We start from the raw sequence: 19403 nt of genomic DNA, 5'->3' as shown, positions 1-19403 counted from the left end.
ACCACAGTCCTATAAACTTTCTCTTTCATTCTTGCAGATACCCTACTAACACGAATCACTCCTGTCACTCCATCCACTCCACCCTGCCTGCACTCTTTTCTTCACTTCCCTAACACACTCTCCATCACTTTGCACTGTTGACCCCAGGTACCTGAACTCCTCCACCTTCTCCACCTCTTCTCCCTGCAAGCGCCCCACTCCACTCCCCTCCCTCTCATTCACACACATGTACTCTGTCCTACTCCTACTGACTTTCATTCCCCTTCTCTCCAGCACATACCTCCACCTCTCCAGGCTCTTCTCAACCTGCTCACCACTCTCACCACAAATCACAATATCACCTGCAAACATCATAGTCCACGGAGACTCCTGTCTGACCTCGTCCGTCAATCCTGTCCATCAACACTGCAAACAGGAAAGGGCTCAGAGCTGATCCTTGATGCAGTCCAACCTCCACCTTGAACCAGTCTGTTGTTCCTACTGCACACTTCACTGCTGTCACACTGTCTTTATACATGTCCTGTACCACCATCACATACTTCCTGACCTTACTCCCTTTACACTTGTTCTCCTGAAAACACAACATATCTACCTTTCTCCTCTCCATCATATCAGCTATCTCTCTCTCTTTACCAGTCATAGTACCAACATTTTAAAGTAACAACCCGAACCTCCACCCTCCTATACTTCTCCTTTTCCTGTTGTCTCTGTAGATGTCTTCCTCCTCTCCTTCTCCTCCTTCAGCCAACATTAGCCTAATTTCAACCGGTACCCTGTAGGCTAACAATACCTGCGGCAGTCGTTGGTAACCGCATGTTTGATTTGGCGCATGTTTTATAACGCAAACCTCCCCTTTTATCCGGGCTTTGGACCGGCACACATTTACTCAACTCAAAAGCATTAATTAATTTACTCGTTTACTTATTAATTTACTTCGAATTTATTCACTCATTCATTCACTTGTTAATTTGTTCATGTGTTTATTTATGTTTTTCAGTACAAACACAAAATATTACAAAACTTATAAACTCTCGTATTCTAGAACCCTGTTCTATCAATACTGGTTTCATTTACAAGATGTTATCAGGCCCTTATTAGGCTGCATCAAGTGTTACAGATAACCAAATAATAACAAAAAAATATGGTTTGTGCACCAAGTCATGTTAAACTGAATTTTATACCAAACATATACATTATAATGATTTTATCTTTGAGTATAAGAAATCTAAAGAAGTGAAACAGTTCACCACAGCAAAATGGTGGTACAGGAGAGTCTCAGGAGTGAATCTGTTTAATTCTTACATCCTGACCAATACTAATGCTGTTATAACCATGAAAAACTTTCTATTTGTCATTTAAGTGGTTGACACAGTTTTGATGCTCAGAAGCACACACACACACACACACACACACACACACACACACACACACCAGACAGTGCTCAGAACTGAAACCCCTGGAGGCTGCAATACGTTGTATAACAAAATCTTTATTAAATAAAATCGATAAAACTCTAACAATATACAGAAATTGTCAATTCTTTTAAACTCCTGAGTAATGTTGGCATCTACTTTACAGAAAATAAATACTTCATAACTTTACACCGGTTTAATGCTGTTCAAACTTTACATAAGAAGTACATAACACCAACACCACATAAAACAACAGGCGACGGGTGAACCTACCGTTCAGTCATGTAAATGACGCACATAAAACATTTCAATATACTTGGAATGTCAGATATTATATATATATATATATATATATATATATATATATATATATATATATATATATATATATATATATATATAAAATGTGTTTGTGATGTATAAAGCTCTATATAGATATCTAACATTAATTTCAAATAAACAAAATACACGATATTGACAAAAGTATTGAGACACCTGACTTTTCCAGCTGAAGTTGTAGTTGCAGGCACACAATTATATCGGATGCCTTTGGATGTGGAAGCGTTAAAATTCCCTGCTCTCTGTAAAAAACCTGTTCCAGCATGACAATGCTCCTGTGCACAAAGATACGGTTTGCATGGGATGACATAAAAAGATCTTGAGTGGCCTGCTATAGAGCTCTGACCTCCACTCTATTGCAGACCTTTGGGATAAATTGAAAAGCTGACTGCACCTCAGGACTCCTCAACCTACCATCTAGTGAAACATCTTTCAAAAAGAGTGGATGTTATTACAACACAGCAACTGTGTAAATGTGGAATAGGATGTTCAAAAAGCACATGGTGTCCACAAACTTTGGTCCATATAGTGTAAATCTGTATTTGAAATCTGAATCCATAGAATTTATCAATAGAATCATTTTTATTGATATTTGTGGAATAGAAATGGAATTAAAGTCGACAAAATGCACCTTCTTATACCGTATATGTGTTAAGCAGCAAACACGACTACACCGACACTGACAAAGAACCAGCACACAGTAATAAAGGGGGAAGGAATAGACTCGGGAACTCTTCCTTGTATAAGATACGCTAAAATATTTCTGTATCAAACAGGCAGTTGTGGTGAGGCTAAATACTGTATATACATTTATCATTTTCATTAAATCGCTGTAAGCGTCTTTTGTGTAATTCGTCTTGCACAGGTTCTGCTTAGCCATGCATAATCAAACATCTCTCGATATAAAGCCCCGAGATTATTCGAATCAAACCTTTACATTCCCGCTACAGTCATTTTGGAGTAAATATATTTCGTTTCCAATAGAAGACACGACCCCACTGCACTGCTCTGAAGCTCACCTAAAAAAAAAAACGTTTCTTTTCCACGGTGCATTTTCACAGCATTCTTATTAACAGTCATTCATGCTGCCCGGTTAGACAGTGGGACATGCCAGCAAGGAAGACAGTTTGTCAAAACTTGTAAGACGTTTTGAATATTTAACAGTCAAGGTACGGCTTCTTCGGAATAGAAGGCCATTGGATGAGATGGCATCTGGGAGAGGTTTTGGACGACGGGATAATGAGCTAATCCTATTACATCTGAAAGGGCAAAAGAGAAGAACTTTCCAAACAGTGTCGAATTGTAAAAGTCATCATTGTTATCGTTACATTATTGGTCTTGACCCACGATCTTCGCAGCAATTCCATTTGACGGTGATACAAACCGAATACCACAAACAGACTAAACCACGAACACAAAGCTGGACGATCTGGCCAAAAATAATAGTTATATAAAACAATGAAAAAATGACAGAAGGTCACTTAGAGAAAGGGAGAAAGAGAAACCATGTGTGTGTGTGTGTGTATATATATATATATATATATATATATATATATATATATATATATATATATATATATATATATATATATCTGTTATTTAAACATAATTATATAACAAAGAGAAACCAGAAGTTCGTCTTTTAGCACAACACTTTCCATTGAATGCTGAAACTGAGTCGTTTAAAACTTCACACTGTACTTTCACAACGTACGTGACTTGCACTGAAACACTGCCACGACATCACATTTCTAAAACAGACAAGCGCGGCACGCTCACACGCACAAGCTTAGACCGGAGTTGCACGACCCCCCGTCATGTGCTGCTCTGTGTGATTATACACATCATAATAAAGATGCACTTTCTTGTTCACATTTTGTAACAATACAAATTCCTTGTAACAATCCTGAACCATGTACACATGTCCCACATCCCAGATTCTGGATCTGGAAATTGTTTAAAAAAAAAAAAAATCTTTAACATAAAAAAATAAAATAAAATCTTCCTTACGTTGCCTTTAAGAAAGTGCTCAACGAATGAATATGAAGAATAAAACTTCCCCAAAGATTTCGTAATACGTCTGTAAAATACTGCAATGTTTGCTTTGGCAAAGAACACCATGTTTTTATGCACCTTTGAAGAAAATTCACATTGTGAGAGCTGTCACGTTGCGGTAGTGGTGGCACGGCTGTGTCCCTCGTGGATCTCCGAACATTTTCTGGTCATATGACAAACGAGGATTTGTGCCGGAAATGCCCCTGTGAAACAAAACGTGTGAATTATTACCATCGTGTTGCACCTAAATACCCTGAATGCGAACAATCTGGCTGTGAAGTTTTGTATACGCTCACCTCATCTACACTGACACAGTCCCTTCCACTGTCATACTGAGGAACTTTATAACTGAAAGAAACAGTGTAGTGCTTTAGACTCTCATTATTCCATAAAAGGGACATTGTGTTATTTGTATTCTGCTGGTATTCCACTGCGCAGACCTTTTCAACACTTCCCACAGATTTTGTACTCACTCGTTTTCTGTACGGTCCCTGCAGAAACACTCGCTATGTTTTTGAGCCTGACAGAGGCCCACTATTATAAGGATGAATGCGATCACTCCAGCGACAATCTTTAAGAGCAACATCCAGATGTCAAAATCATCTGGAAAGAGAGAGAAAGAGAGAGAGAGAGAGAGAGAGAGAGAGAGAGAGAGAGAGAGAGAGAGAGAGAGAGAGAGAGAGAGAGAGAGAGAGAGAGAGAGAGAGAGAGAGAGAAGAGAGAGAGAGAGAGAGAGAGAGAGAGAGAGAGAGAGAGAGAGAGAGAGAGAGAGAGAGAGAGAGAGAGAGAGAGAGAGAGAGAGAGAGAGAGAAAGAGAGTAATCTTTGCATGTAATTTAATTAAATGTGTTCAGACAGGAAATCTGGGAGCTGGCACTTATAATATTGTGTCTTCTTGCTTAAAGCCGGTACGTACACACTTCCATAAGCTGTGGTGCGCATTTTGCGGCGCCAGCGTCGTTTCTGGCCTGGCAGTGATATTTCCCTGCATCTTCTTTCCTCGCCGTTCTGAAATTCTGAAAAGAATGATGCACAGATACTTTAATACTTACGCCAGGAGAGGTCACTGCTGGTCAAGAAAAACCCTAGCGTACATAATCACTTTTTTACGACGCCGGTTTTGTGCCACATTAAAAAAAATTTTAAGTCAGAGCAACGCGAAATTAAAAGTCTAAACATTTTGAGAATAAAGTAAAAATGACGGAAATAATGCCGGTCGTTTCAGAATAAAGACAAAATATTTTGAGAATAAAGTCATAGCAATACGAGAATAAAGTGGCAATATTTTGAGAAAAAATATTTTGAGGAAAATCACAGAATTGTTTCGTGTTTTGCCCAAAAAAAAAATGGATGTGTGGGATTTGGTTAAATCCTACTTAAGGGAAGAATATTCTTTGTCTTTTGCTGCCTCAGCACAGAGTTATAATTAGTAAACAGACACTTCAGCAGTTATGTAGGAAACTTAATTTATTTAGAAGAATAATTAGACAGACATTAAGGAAATGTCTGAAATGGCAACCAGTGGTCGACTCCAAGGATACCAATGGTTGCAGGAGATGTTGTTCCTCAAGAGACTATGAGGATGATGATCAAAGAAATAGAGCCTGAAGGAGTTGAACAAGATGACAACGTTTTTCTTATGAATTTGTTCTCATATTGCTACGATTTTAATCTTTGGTTTGTGCCACTGAAACGACGGTCATAACTTCTAGTATGTATGTATGTATGTGTCCAGTAGAATGTATGGTTGTAGAATTATTTATATATTTATAATGAATTATATCTTTATGCAGCTAACGACCTCGACATAAATGTAGTGGAGGTGGACATTTTAAAGGCAGACTAACAGGTCTTTGAGGGTCAGAATTCTAGCTGATAGACAGGTGTTCAAATACTTATTTGCAGCTGTATCAAACAAATAAATAGTTAAAAAATCATACATTGTGATTTCTGGATTTTTTTTTTAGATTATGTCTCTCACAGTGGACATGCACCTACGATGACAATTTCAGACCCCTCCATGATTTCTAAGTGGGAGAACTTGCAAAATAGCAGGGTGTTCAAATACTTATTTTCCTCACTGTATATATATATATATTTGCACCGTATACAGTTTTATTGTAATATATATTGCACCGTTGCACTTCCATAATACATTTATTGTATATTTTTATATATATATATATATACAGTCAACCCCTGATAATTTGTGGGTTCTCATTTGGAACCTAACTAACAGCAAGTTGCGGATTATCTTAAAATTTGTGTGAATCTGCAGCAGGACCGAATGTCCAGGAACGTTAGGAATATTGGGGTCGGTGGTAAAGGCGATAAGCTGAGAAAAAAACTTGTTTTTTACTATCACTCCTGCACACTACATATCCCTAAACTTTGAAATGTTTACTTATTCTTCTTTGCTTATCTTATTTTTCGTCACAATCTTCGCTTTCTGGCTTTGATTCGCCATCTAGCAGCGGCGTCTCGAGCTCGTGCCTCAAGTGTTTGCTCGTGTATCAAAGCAAAAAATCGACTGAGTGACCGCTCGTATCTCAAAAAGCTCGTATGTTAGGGCACTCGTATGTCGAGGTACCACTGTATACAGTATCTCACAAAAGTGAGTACACTCCTCACATTTCAGAAACCATTGTAGTATATCTTCTTAAGGGACAATACTGTAGAAATGATACTTAGATATATTTTAGAGTAGTCAATGTGCAGCAGTATATATTTGCAGTATATATTAGTATAGCAGTATATATATTTATAGATCAGTACAGATTTACTGTCCTCTGAAAATAACTCAACATACAGCCATTATTGTCAAAATTGCTTGCAAAAAAAGTGAGTACACCCTAAGTGATAACAGCTGTATGTTATGTAACCATGCAAAGCCACACGTCCTATTCATCATGTTCATGTTTATGTTTTGTCTGCTTGACAGGACCATACAATTGTGTGTATCTTGTATTAGAGCAGTTACAATTTGGTGCTTTGCATAAACTTTTCTAATACTGACCACTGAATGTTCAACATGGCACCTCATGGCAAAGAACTCTGAGGATTTTGAAATTAGAATTATTGCTGTCCATAAAGATGGCCTAGGTTATAAGAAGATCAGTAACACCCTGAAACTGAGTTACAGTACACTGGCCAGGGTCATACAGAGGTTTTCCAGAAGGGGTTCCACTCGGAACAGGCCTCACAAGGGTCCATCAAAGAAGTTGAGTCCTCTGCTGTGTATCAGGTGCAGAAGCTGCTTCAAAAAATAGATTGAATAGATTGAGTGCTGCAGCATTGCTTTAAAGGTTGCAGAAGTAAAAGGTCTGCTTGTCATTAATCAGACCATACGCCACACACTGCAACAAGTTGGTTTTCAGGGCCGTCGTCCCAGAAGGAAGTGTGTTCTGAACCTGGATCACAAAAAGTCTGCGAACATTTTGCTGGAAACAACCTGTCCAAGAGCATGAATTACCAATTGGAACCATGTTCTGTAGTCTGATGATGATGAACATAAACTTATGAGACAGCATAGGCAGCATTGCAGCCGCCTTCGATTTCAGACACACCCTGTGCCTTTGAATGTGGAATTGCAATTGGTGCTGAGCGTGCTGGTTCTAGAAACTCCCAAATCACTGTTATCATTGGCTTTAAACAATCACCTGTTGCATGATAATGCAAAAAGGCCATGGAGTCACTATGTGTAATATTATTGGGCATTTGTTGCTCATTACTGTCATTAAAGTTTGGAGGGGCGCTTGAATTTAAGCACAGTTAAGACATAATGAAATATGTATTGCACTCTCTTCAAACAAATTCAAGTATTTCATTTAGTAAACAACATAAAGAGCAGTTACAACATGTTCACCTGTCTGTGCTTACCAGAGACCCAGTCTCAGCATTCATGATGTATGAGGAGTTGTAAAAGCGGACACTGGTTTTGGGATCCTCAGGCAGCTCCTCGTTGTTGCGAAACCACTGATAGTGAGAAAGAGGGTAACCCTCGCTCTCCATGCACCGTAACTCTGTAGAAGAGCCTGCGGTGACAGAATTTGGGACACTGCACCGTGGCACCACTGGCTTCACTGTAAACCAAACAAAATCACAGTAGAATCTTATACATCGCACAGGCAGCATAAAACATTATGCAGAATTTCTATATATATATATATATATATATATATATATATATATATATATATATATATATAAAGGTACCTCTCACAGCCAGACTGATAAGGATTTCATCAAAGGATTTCTGGTCATCAATGGCTACCACCTCGCATCGATACATCGCACTGTCTGATCTGCTGACGTTCAGGATCAGCAGGTTTGCAGGTTCTCTCAGCAAAGCCCTGTTCTCTAAATCACCTGCCACAGCAAGCAAACTGCATTTTATTCTTTGCTGCTGGTGCCATTACCTACACTATATTGACAAAAGTTTGCGGACACCTGCTCATAAGTATGGTATGTGCTTTTTTGAGCACTGCATTCCACATTTAGTCCCAATTTGCTCTTAAGACTCCGTTTACACTTCTGGGACGATGTTTCACTAGATTTTGGAGTGTGCTTGTGGAGCTTTGTGTTCATTCTGACACAGGCGGGGTTATTAAAGACAGGCACTTTTATAGGTGAGGTGAGGAGGCCTGGGGTGCAGTCAGCGCTCACATTTATTGCAAAGGTGTTCAATAGAGTTGAGGTCAGAGCTCTCTAGCAGAAGATCTTCCACTCCATCCTTTGAAAGCATATCTTCATGGAGTTTGCTTTAAGCATGGAGTTTGCTTTGTCATGCTAAAACAGGTTTCAAGTTTCAAAATGTCATGCTACTGCATCCAATACAACTGTGTGCCTTCAGATTTGCGATAACACTTTGGGAAAGATCCACATATGGCTGGGAATGTCAGGCGTCCCAATACTTTTGTTCATATAGTGTATATAACGACTGTTTAATAATATCCTGTATAGTGAAATGTGGTCATGGGTTGGATTTTGTATGTGGATGATTTGGTATGTCGGCTGTTACCTGATATTTTCTTTTGGAAATATACATAACTGGGAGCTCCGTTTTTGATTTTCTTCCATTCAATTCTGGGGTTGCTTGTAGATATGGACTCGATCAAGCAGCTCAATTCGATTGCTTTTAAGGAAATAAAAACATTATTTGCTACAGTTGTCGAGGAACAAATCACTGTAATGATTAGTGTAGTCTTTAAAACATTCAGCGCTTACACTCAAATTCATTGGCCCACACGTCTTTGTCTGTAGTTCGCAGAATTACACCAGACGTCACACAACCTAGAAAATGCAACAGACAAATAAATTCACCATGACCAGTGAAAAAAAAAGACCCAAATAACCCCAAAACACTGGACACCATTGGCAGTATTACATTCTACCCCCATACCCAATACCCATTCAAAGAGCAGCATTCCCACCCACAACCCTCCTAATAAAATCCTTTGAAGTAGGTGGAAGTATGTGCTTGAATTCTCAGCGTCTGGATGGGACGAAAGTGAAAGCCTTGTGCTAGGAAGAGTTGAGAATCAGCTGCTACCATGCCTCAGAGTGCAGAGTGATGATCCTGCTCTCTATCTGGTAGCGTCTGGACTAGTTTATCATTCTGGCTGAACAGGTGCACTGCTGTCTGCCTGGCCATTAATAGCTATTAGACATGTGGCAAGCTGAGAAAATGAAGACCTGCGAACTCACAGGCAATCTGGAACAAAAAGGATAACTTTTCCTGCACTGTGTACATTTACCCTTTACCCATTTTCCATGGAATTGGAACTCTAAAACACTCCTGTAGGCCAAAGCTTTAACCCTTGAGCCATGCTGTTGGTGTAGCTATTACTGCTTGGTTAGTTGAATCATTGTAGGCTAATGTTTAGTTGAATCATTGTATCTCTCCATAATCAGCTGTTGGCAACTCATGTGATATCAATAAGGTGCATGTTTGACCTGCATCAGTCTGCCAGGGGTGTATGGAGTAACTGTAGATGAGCGTGTGCCCTGAGTTGTCGCAACAACATTATCCTGAAGGACATACACTGTTCAGTACTGATGGCCACAGTGGTAGAAAAACATTGTTCATTGGTCACAAGCTTCAACAAACCAGCCAGTGTCTTTAGAATAAATAAAATACATTTCAGGACAGTTAATGGTTGTTAGGAGGTTTAATAATTCCTAGTGGCTTTTAACATATTTGTAAAAGAAAAAAACTCGACCAGCTCCAAACAAAACTCACTCAAATACTCTGCATAACTAACAACACAACATAACAAATCAAATCACCTAAAACACTACCAACTGGTAGACTCTATGAGCCAGTTCACATTTCATAGCCTCTGTGTTATGAAATGAGGCCACTCCTGACATGTTAGAAGCCCAGCGATCATAGTCATCTTACAAATGAAATATGTGGATGAATGTTCGAACGTAACATTTCAGTACAGACATCGATACACTGGGGAAGGTCAAAAAATATTTATTTATTCTATACTGGTAATGAACGAGCTCCTGATCTTTATCTCTGGCCTCAGGACAGCGAACACGTCTGCGCTTCAGTCGTGTTTCGTTTTGTTCAATGCAAACCATGACAAAAATACAGACAGATATACGGCAGCTTAAGTTCCTAGTACTCCGTTACTCTGTAACCTCTGAACCATCCAACAGCCTGTCATAAGCTATTTTTTGAACGGGAATGAAAGAACTACATAACTTTTCTGGTATGAATCCGGGTTAAAATGACACCGACTGCTTGTATTTTCTTTCGTTTTAGTTTTTTAGACTCAGGCTGAATGTCATGAACCGACACAGAGTGCATACAGCGACCTACAGCTCTCATACTGTACATCAATCATGGGTTAACAAGTGAGACATGAAATGAAAGCCAGGAAACAACCTGTGTGAAGACGGCACTAAATCATTCTGATGTCTAACTGGGTCACTCTTACAAAGCTTACAGTAGGCATACATTATTTCATCACAGATATCAGGTTTAGTGTATTTATTTCTACTGGTTTCACAGTGAAGTGTTTGGAATTTAAAAAGATTATTAAATAGTCATTAAAGATTTAGACAGGCATAGATGTAAGAGGATGATTAGGCCATTGCACTAATGGCCCAACACCTTACTAAGCCATTTAGGTATAAGCTTCATTTATATACTGTACATACATAGATAACCTCACATGTATTGCCCCTTATTTATAGTAGCTTCATGCTCTTCTTGGAATTTTATGTTTCCCACATTTATAACATCTGGGAAAAACATTTGGACAGGATTTATACATTCATTCAGGACACTGAAATGATTTAGTATTCATGTGTTATTTTTTTTTATAAAAAAAAGGACAATATAAAATTTGAATTGTAAGTGAATTAATGAATCAGTAAGATTTGGGAAGTACATTTCAAGTTCACAAACAAACTATATATATATTTATGTAACAGGACAATCGTGAAAGCCATTCGAGACATAATAAAGCGGTGCGCTATGGGCTTCTTATAAAATGCTAAGGTAATCATAATAAATGTAATTCAGGTGTGAAAAACACGAGATGAGGGTGCAGTGGCTGATGAAAATGTAGATCATGAACATATTTGTGACACACTTTTAAAGAAATAATCAGCTTGAAAAACACAATTCATACGCAAAAGTTCATTCACTTTTTTTTAAATGGTAGTAAATAATTTCATGTTTAAATATATCAAAAAGTAAACTTTTAAATGTTATTCATGTTGTATATTGATATATAGATATGTGTATGCAGATTTCTTTTTAAATATACGTTTTCCATTCCTAAATGAAAATTAGAAATAAAAAACAAAAAAAACAAAGAACCTTCTAAAAACTCGAGTTAATTATTATATAGAATCTACTTTAACTAATATATATATATATATATATATATATAAAGAAAACACTCAAGTGATAAAGACAAGTCAAAGGAAACACCCAAATAAATCATAACATAAATATATTTTATTCTACATAACTTTTTCAACTAAACAAATCAGAAATTGCTTCAGTGTTTTACCTTGAAAATTGTTCTTGTTTGCCTCAAACCTGTTTTGACCTTTTACAGAAATCAAAACAATATTCACAACTTATGGTTTTACGGACATCTGACATCTCAGGGTGATCGATTAGTTTAACATAACACAATTTACAGTACGTTAACTAATTTACTACAATAACTCTTTTACTGGATCTGTAACAAACTACATTTTTTATAATACACAAAATAATAAACTAAATATTTCCAAAATTGGTCCAGAGGTGCTGATTCGTTTTCTAACAGCAGCTTTGAAGGTATTTTAAATCAGGGATGTTAATTAATTCTATCCTTAATACATTGGTTTCTATGGTAACAACGTACAAGAGGACATGATTGCACACTCCACATATGCTGATTTCATTTGAAGTGTGTAGTGATCGCTATGGTGACACTTCACAGAGCGTCAGAACTTCAAAACAGGAACATTTTGTATATGCAAACAGAGCAGGTAGTCTTTTATGTTTTTCGAGACGCATGCATGTTCATTTTGTTTATAGGCAAAAAATTAATTGGTAATGTAGGATTACGAAAATTATTTGAGGCAAATTCGTTTGCCTCCTTTCTTCGTTTAGTCCATTTAACTAAACACGGAGCACTGTGTTTCCACTGACCATTATTACTGACGCACTGCCCGCTAAACTCTGGAGCGCTCTGGACAGGGAACACAGGAGGCGCTGCAGAATAAAAAAAAATGGGGGAAAGGGGAAAAGGCGAGGGGAAGATTTAGACCAAAAAAAACGCCAGAAAGTTTTCAAAGTTTGGGGACATTTCAAGGTAAAACAAAGAAAACACTGTGCAGTGCAGTTACGTTTTTTACAGTAATTTGAAGTAGATTTTTTATATTTTTATTTATATACTGTGCGGTCTTTTCCGGAGACATGAAAAATACCGCATAGCGATACTGTGCGAGATTTCATTAATAAATACTTGAGTGAAAATAAGTTTCATTAAACAAATATTTTCCAATAACTGAAGCTACGCGGCCACTGCAGGGGAACTTTTTGAACGCGCTGTATTTGCATTTTGATGCATTTTTCAACGATATTCTTTTAAGCAAATTCAGCAATTAAAAAGGACATTTTTCTAAAAAGTAAAACAAATTTAAATTCATTTGAAGAGATCTGTCTTATTTTATTGATCTTTAATAAAGTTATCTGATTACTCGATTACTCACTGGAATAATCGTTAGACTACTCGATTACTAAAATGATCGATAGCAGAAGCCTTAGTATGAAGATTTACTTTGACTAAACACATATGTGAATGTACAGATGTTACACTTTATCTGCATCTGGACAGTTCATTTCTCCAAACATTCAGCTGAAACACTTTGCCATGCCTCTTGTAAATCGTGCCAAATGTCTCCTTCACTAGCTGGATATTTCTTTCCGATCTTGCGATCCAGTACATCCTAGAGCAGTTCAATAGGCTTTAGGTGGGCTGACAGGACTGGGCAAGTCACTCCATGATAAATAACATTCCAGCCGACTGTTTCCTCTCTAAATAACACATACAGAGCTTGGCTGTAAGCTTCGGGTCATTTTCTTGTTGTATGGTGAAGTCGGTTCCCATTAGGCGTAGTCCAGATGGAATTATGGAAGACATGTTGGTTCAGTATTCCTTTCACCCGGAATAAGCTTACAACATTCCCTGCTCTAATACAACCCCAAACCATTAAGCTTCCCCCTCCAAGAATGTGAGGCAGTCTGCTAACATCATCTCTCCTGTTCTCTGCCTTACATAAGTTCTTCTGTTAAAGCCAAAAAAGTCACATTTCGCCTCCTTTGTCCTAAAGAACTTTCTTACAGTCATTCGCTGTCCTTTTACAAAAGACACATGCATGTGTCTCAAAAAACAACGAAAAGACTAGGTGATACAAACTTTTGACAATTACAATGGATAACAGGGATTCAATTGTTATGCTGATGTTTCTTAACATTAAACCCCAGTATAAATGGTTTAAAAAAGGATATGATGTGTTTATCGTTCACCAAAAAAAAAAAATGGTGGAATAAATGGAAAATAATCTTTAATAAACTATAAGTTGATTTCATTCGATGGCATCACACCACCCTGCTGTTGGTTATTTCCATATAATAGCACACACACATCATGTGCCTCATATGAACACTTATAGTGGCATGGCTTTGTGTCCCACCCCCTTGTTCCTCTTAATATAAAGATGTTCTGCTGCCTTTTCAAGAACCAACATTGCTCTAAGGACCAAGTCCATGGCAGGCCAAGACAAACAATCGTGTTGTTGCAGCAGTGACGGATGGAACTCAAAGGCCCCAGCTGACGTTTGCTGGACTTTCCCATCAGCCATGCATCCTGGGCTATTTTTACATCCGCTGCTGACACCGAACCGCTAGAAAGGCCACACGATACACCACATAATGTCCTTTCAAAAAGCCTTGTATTGGCGTTCTCATGCTTGTCCTTCACATCTGTGTAAGTCTCACACATCCACCTTAAACATGGATTACTACAGCGTGTTCTTTACAGAAGAGGGGGAAAAAAAGCTTTCAGAAAAGAAAGACAAAAGGTCAGATCCTAACGGGAACCAGGTCGACGCTAATACTTTAACGATTCGATGGCGATTTTCCGACGATAAATATAACCGTATAAAGTTTGGAACAATTCACACAACCTTTTCCACTGAAATGTAGACTAATACCCTTGAGCTTTAGTGTTATGCATTCCACATGGGGTGAGGGGGGATATGTTGGATGGACAGAGCTTCTCTGGTTTTCATAAGCTGAGAAACGACATTAAACGGCCGATGGCGCATATTTTCACATCTCTCGCAGTCTCTTAAGACATAAACCTAAACATTTCCGAGACTTTTTTGGACAATGTGGAAAAAATGAACAGATGCAACGGGACAGAAAAACCCAACAAAATGTTCAACAAAACACTAGGGCTCTCTGAAGAGCAGTAGAACAGATTGTTATTCAAAACACACACACACACACACACACACACACACACACACACACACACACACACGTCATGCCAAGCGGTCCCTTCAGCATGAAAAGAACTGGAGCATGACATGAATGGTATGTGCTTATCATTACAATTTAATTGATCACTTCTTAAATAAAGCCTACACCTTTTTTCAGGTGGTTCAAAGTTAAATCTTCTTGTGAAAGCCAAAAAAAGATTAATCTTTATTCTGTATTTAACCCCTCACCCAGAAAGACACCTATATGTGCAATGTACATGTATAAGGAGCAGTGTAATGTTACTGCTCCCTCATGAGCATGGGCTCAGGGTCAAATTTCAGGCAGGTTTAATTTTATTCTTTTTATAAGACTCACGTTTATAGCAACCATTTATTACACACATCCATCTGTCTCTTTTCACTCAATGTGATAATAAAGATCCAGTTAAAAATGAGGATCGTTATAGCTATTGATAATGTAAGCCTGCCTTAGCCTCTATCTCCCTCCAGCTCAATTCGATAAACGTCCACATTTCAAACGCCCTCCATTAAAACCCCCACCTTTCCCTTCACCAGAAGGATTTCATCGACACGACAATAAGAAAGAAACCGTACTTACAAAGCGAAAAGAAGAGCAGCACCGTTCCAAATGTTTGACGTCCCGGCGCCATTTTGGAAGCACGTTTAGCCGAGTTCAGCTGTCCGCGCGCTCGCTGGACGAACTGGAAGGGATGCTGCTGCTGCTGCCGCCGCCGCTCAGTTGCCATGGCGACAAGTGCGCGCTCGTGCCGAGGTCGTCGCGAGTCCACTTCTGTTTACGCGCTGCGCGCTCCCGTGCGATGCTGTGCGTCCCAGCGCGTTCCCGCGTATAAAAAAAAGCGTTGCCTCTAAAAGGTGTATCTTGTTAGTGAGTAAACTTTTAACTGAGTACAGTGACGTCACGGAGATAACCCATGTCATGAATTTACTGTGAATTTTCCTCTAGCGGTGAAGCATGGAAATACAATTAAAAGGTTTTCCTTCACTGCGCATTGCTGCTCGTCCGTGCGCGTGGACCCTCTCTATAGGCGGAGGTGGAATTGATTAATGACTAAGTAATGACTTCTTCAACATCTATAGTGGACCAATAAGCCCATAAAGCATTATTGTGCATTTCAAGACTATAGACCATAGTTTAAAGCCAAAAAACAAATCACATATAATACAATGTGCACTCTAAATTATATCAGCCATAATAATGTGTAGGTGTCAACAAACCAGCTGTCACCCATTCAGGCATGGATTCCACCTGTGGTGTCTTGGAATATGTTTGCGATCAAATGTACTTAGCCAGTATAAATGTTTAGGTAGATAGTACATGTCAGAAACGAACACCAGGACCCCAGATTTCCAAGCACAACATTACTCTGAGCATAACACTGCTTCCACCAGTTTGCCTTTTTCCCACAGTGAATCCATGTCTTCCCTGGGGAAGTGGCACACATGCACCTGAGTGTTAAAGAAAATGTGATTTATCAGACCAGGCCACTTTCTTCTAGCGCTCCATGTTTCAGTTCTAATGCTCATGTGTTTATTGTAGAAGCTTTCAGTGGTGGATAGGAGTCAGTATGAGAAATGGTCTACAGGAATGCAGATCCATACACAGCAATCTGTGCTGCATTTGACAGCTTTCTATCTACCAGCTTTATCTCTTTCTTTTTTTTAGAGCTTTGGGGTACAGTAGCTTTTCTGTAGGGTTGGATCAAAATTTACTCCCCATGAGCATTTGTGAGCTTTGGGTACCAATGCCACTGTTACAGATGCCCCCGGACAGATGTCCTTTCTTTTAATACTTTTTCTAGGTACTAACCATCTTACACTGGAAAGATCCATAAGACCTGCAGTTTTGGAGATTATCTGCCTCTGTCTGTCTAGCTATCACAAACTGGCCCTTCTCAAAGTCACTGAAATCCCTATCCTTGTCAATTTATACATATAACAAACAGATAAGGTATATATCTAATTATATATATCAAATAAAAACCAAATTTACAGACAAAGGCAGAGAATATCCAAAACTGCAGGTCTTATGGATCTTTCCAGTGTACAATGGATAATACCTAGGAAAAGTGGTAAAAGAAAGGACATCTGTCCGGGGGCATCTGTAACAGTGGCATTGGTACCCAGAGTTTACTAATGAACTAATGTGAGTGCATGTGGTACATTCTTTACTGAGTTTTATATACATATATATATATATATATTACTCAGTAAAGAATGTACCACATGCTGTTATTACATAAAATAACATAATAATAAATAACAATATAAATAATTCTTTAGGGGGAAAAAAAATGAGTTTACTTAAACATATAAATCTGAATTACTACCTATCGTGTCTTGTCTATTAAAGCTGTTCTTGTAACTTACATGACCATTACAGACACCCAGGTCCAACACTAGATGGCAGTGTTTGATTAAACAACAGAAACTAACAAGAATTATTGACAAGTTTAAATGACATTTACACAAGTTCTTTAGTGCACATGTCGATTTTAGAAAAGGTCAGTTTGTTCTTTCAAAAAATATATTGAATCATTTCTGTCCAAGTTTTTCTATGTGGACCACAAGGGTATGTTATTTTTACATTTTCAAACTTGTGGAAATCAAAACTCATCATTATGGAAGAAATATAAATATTTTTGGGTTCTTATAGTTTGAGTTTTCCTATTTGACTGGTCAATTAAATTGAATGAGGTAATGGAAATCGTTCTAATATATGAAAACTGACAAGTGAACAACAATTAATTGAATTGGGATTGAAAAAATGTGCAGAAGCTGTTGAGTAAATGCAGTAAGAATATATATGTATATACGATTTATAGGTGAAAACAAATTTTAAATACTGTATGTGTAAGATGCATGTAAGGCACAATATATGTACATAAATACAAGATATGTACTATCACTATTATTTATGGTTCCTAGAGAATCTACTATTCCATCTAGCAGCATTCTAAGTATCCTTCTGGGTATGCAAGAACATCCGGATGAATTCTCTTCTGCAGTATATTACAACAGAGGGTTTCCCTAACAGCCAGGATTCAAGCTAAACTTACAGGTGAAGAACATATTCATATCCATATTAAGAGTTTACAATATAACATAGACAAAGTCAAGTCAAGTCAAGTTTATTTCTAAAGCGCTTTTCACAACAGACATTGTCTCAAAGCAGCTTTACTGAAATCAACAGTTAAGGTGAATGGTGTGTATTTATCCCTGATGAGCAGCCATGGTGACTGTGGCATGGAAAAACTCCCTTAGATGTTATGAGGAAGAAACCTTGAGAGGAACCAGACTCAAAAGGGAAACCCATCCTCATTTGAGTGACATCAAGAGTTTGATCATAAATCTTTCAACAATACAGAACACTGGAGAGTGAGAACTAACATGAGTACTGGAGTATAAGATTATGAGTAATGTTCTTTCTACAGTCTTATACAGTCTATATGGTTAGTAGCTCCTAGTTTTATGAGCTCAACATTTGTGATCATCACAGATCCAGCATCAGCTTCTCCATGCCAGAGCCTTTAAACACACCAGGAGGTCCAATGTCAAAACCACACATGTAGTGGGATCCAATTGGCACTGGTACGTCTCTAGATGGTTCGGGATGTTTGCGAGTTCGGCATCTACTTCTTTAAAGTCCATAATCTTCATGAGATGGGACGTGACTGGAGCTGGAGCAACCTCAGGATGCCTCGGGATGGGTAGAGAAAGAGAAGCAGTGGAGAGGAATTAGCATAGCTGCTGTTCATGATATTAACAGCACGAGTTGATAATGTGCATGTGATCAGATGTTCTGGAGCACAAGGTTATGATGCGAGACGTATGTTATGTGTAGGCTTTGCTAAAAAGATAAGTTTTTAATCTGCACTTAAACTGGGAGAGTGTGTCTGAGCCCCAAACACTGTCAGGAAGACTATTCCAAAGTTTAGGAGCTAAATGTGAGAATGATCTACCGCCTTTAGTGGACTTTGCTATTCTAGGAACTACTAGAAGCCCAGAGTTTTGAGATCTCAGGGAGCGTGATGGATTGTAGCGTGTTAAGAGACTGGAGAGATACATGGGAGCTACACCATTTAGTGCTTTATAAACCCTTTGTTTTACATTGGTATATTTTAATCAGGCATGTTTCAAGTGTCGTGCAGTGGCTTGTGTGAGGTTCACAACTAACCAGTAGGACTGAAGAGCACCAGTGTGTGGATATATATATATATATATATATAGTATCAAATAAACTCAAATCATAAAAACTTACAACGATCAGCCATAACATTAAAACCACTTAAATGACAATCTTGTTACAGTTGCAATGATTATATAGTGGAAGATGATGTGTTGAATGCAGGGAAAATGAGCGACTGGAAGGACTTTAGTTTAATTATGATGACTAGACATCTGAGTTAGAGCATCTCCAAAACATCAAGTCTTGTTGGGTTTGCCCATTTTGCAGTGGTTAGTACCTACAGAAGAAGATCCAAGGTAGTATAATTGTGAATCAGAGTCCAAGCTTCAGTGATGGCTTGCTCATAGCCTGGTTTAATCCCACAGA

The 19403-nt window shown here is 38.3% G+C and overlaps 1 protein-coding gene across 2 annotated transcripts; it reads right to left on the bottom strand.

The window, feature by feature from the left end:
* Positions 1-1469: 1469 nt before the first annotated feature.
* jam3a (junctional adhesion molecule 3a) lies at positions 1470-15717 on the bottom strand. Of its 2 annotated transcripts, XR_006927509.1 has the most exons (10): positions 15429-15717; positions 9032-9097; positions 8826-8939; positions 8021-8173; positions 7685-7887; positions 4722-4821; positions 4280-4409; positions 4103-4154; positions 3885-4009; positions 1470-3010 (listed from the first exon to the last, which is right to left on the bottom strand). XR_006927509.1 is itself a non-coding variant. In XM_046862783.1 (9 exons), exons 1-9 carry the CDS (start codon positions 15574-15576, stop codon positions 3974-3976), a joined length of 1002 nt encoding a protein of 333 aa, XP_046718739.1. In that variant the 5' UTR covers positions 15577-15717; the 3' UTR covers positions 1470-3973. The 2 variants fall into 2 exon arrangements, 1 of the variants encoding a protein (XP_046718739.1); XM_046862783.1 differs by having other exon boundaries at positions 1470-4009.
* Positions 15718-19403: the final 3686 nt, after the last annotated feature.

Source organism: Silurus meridionalis, chromosome 12 (genome assembly GCF_014805685.1).
Source record: "Silurus meridionalis isolate SWU-2019-XX chromosome 12, ASM1480568v1, whole genome shotgun sequence".
NCBI lineage: Eukaryota > Metazoa > Chordata > Actinopteri > Siluriformes > Siluridae > Silurus > Silurus meridionalis.
Note: the sequence above shows the minus strand (reverse complement) of the source record. Positions and strands in the feature narration are given on the sequence as shown.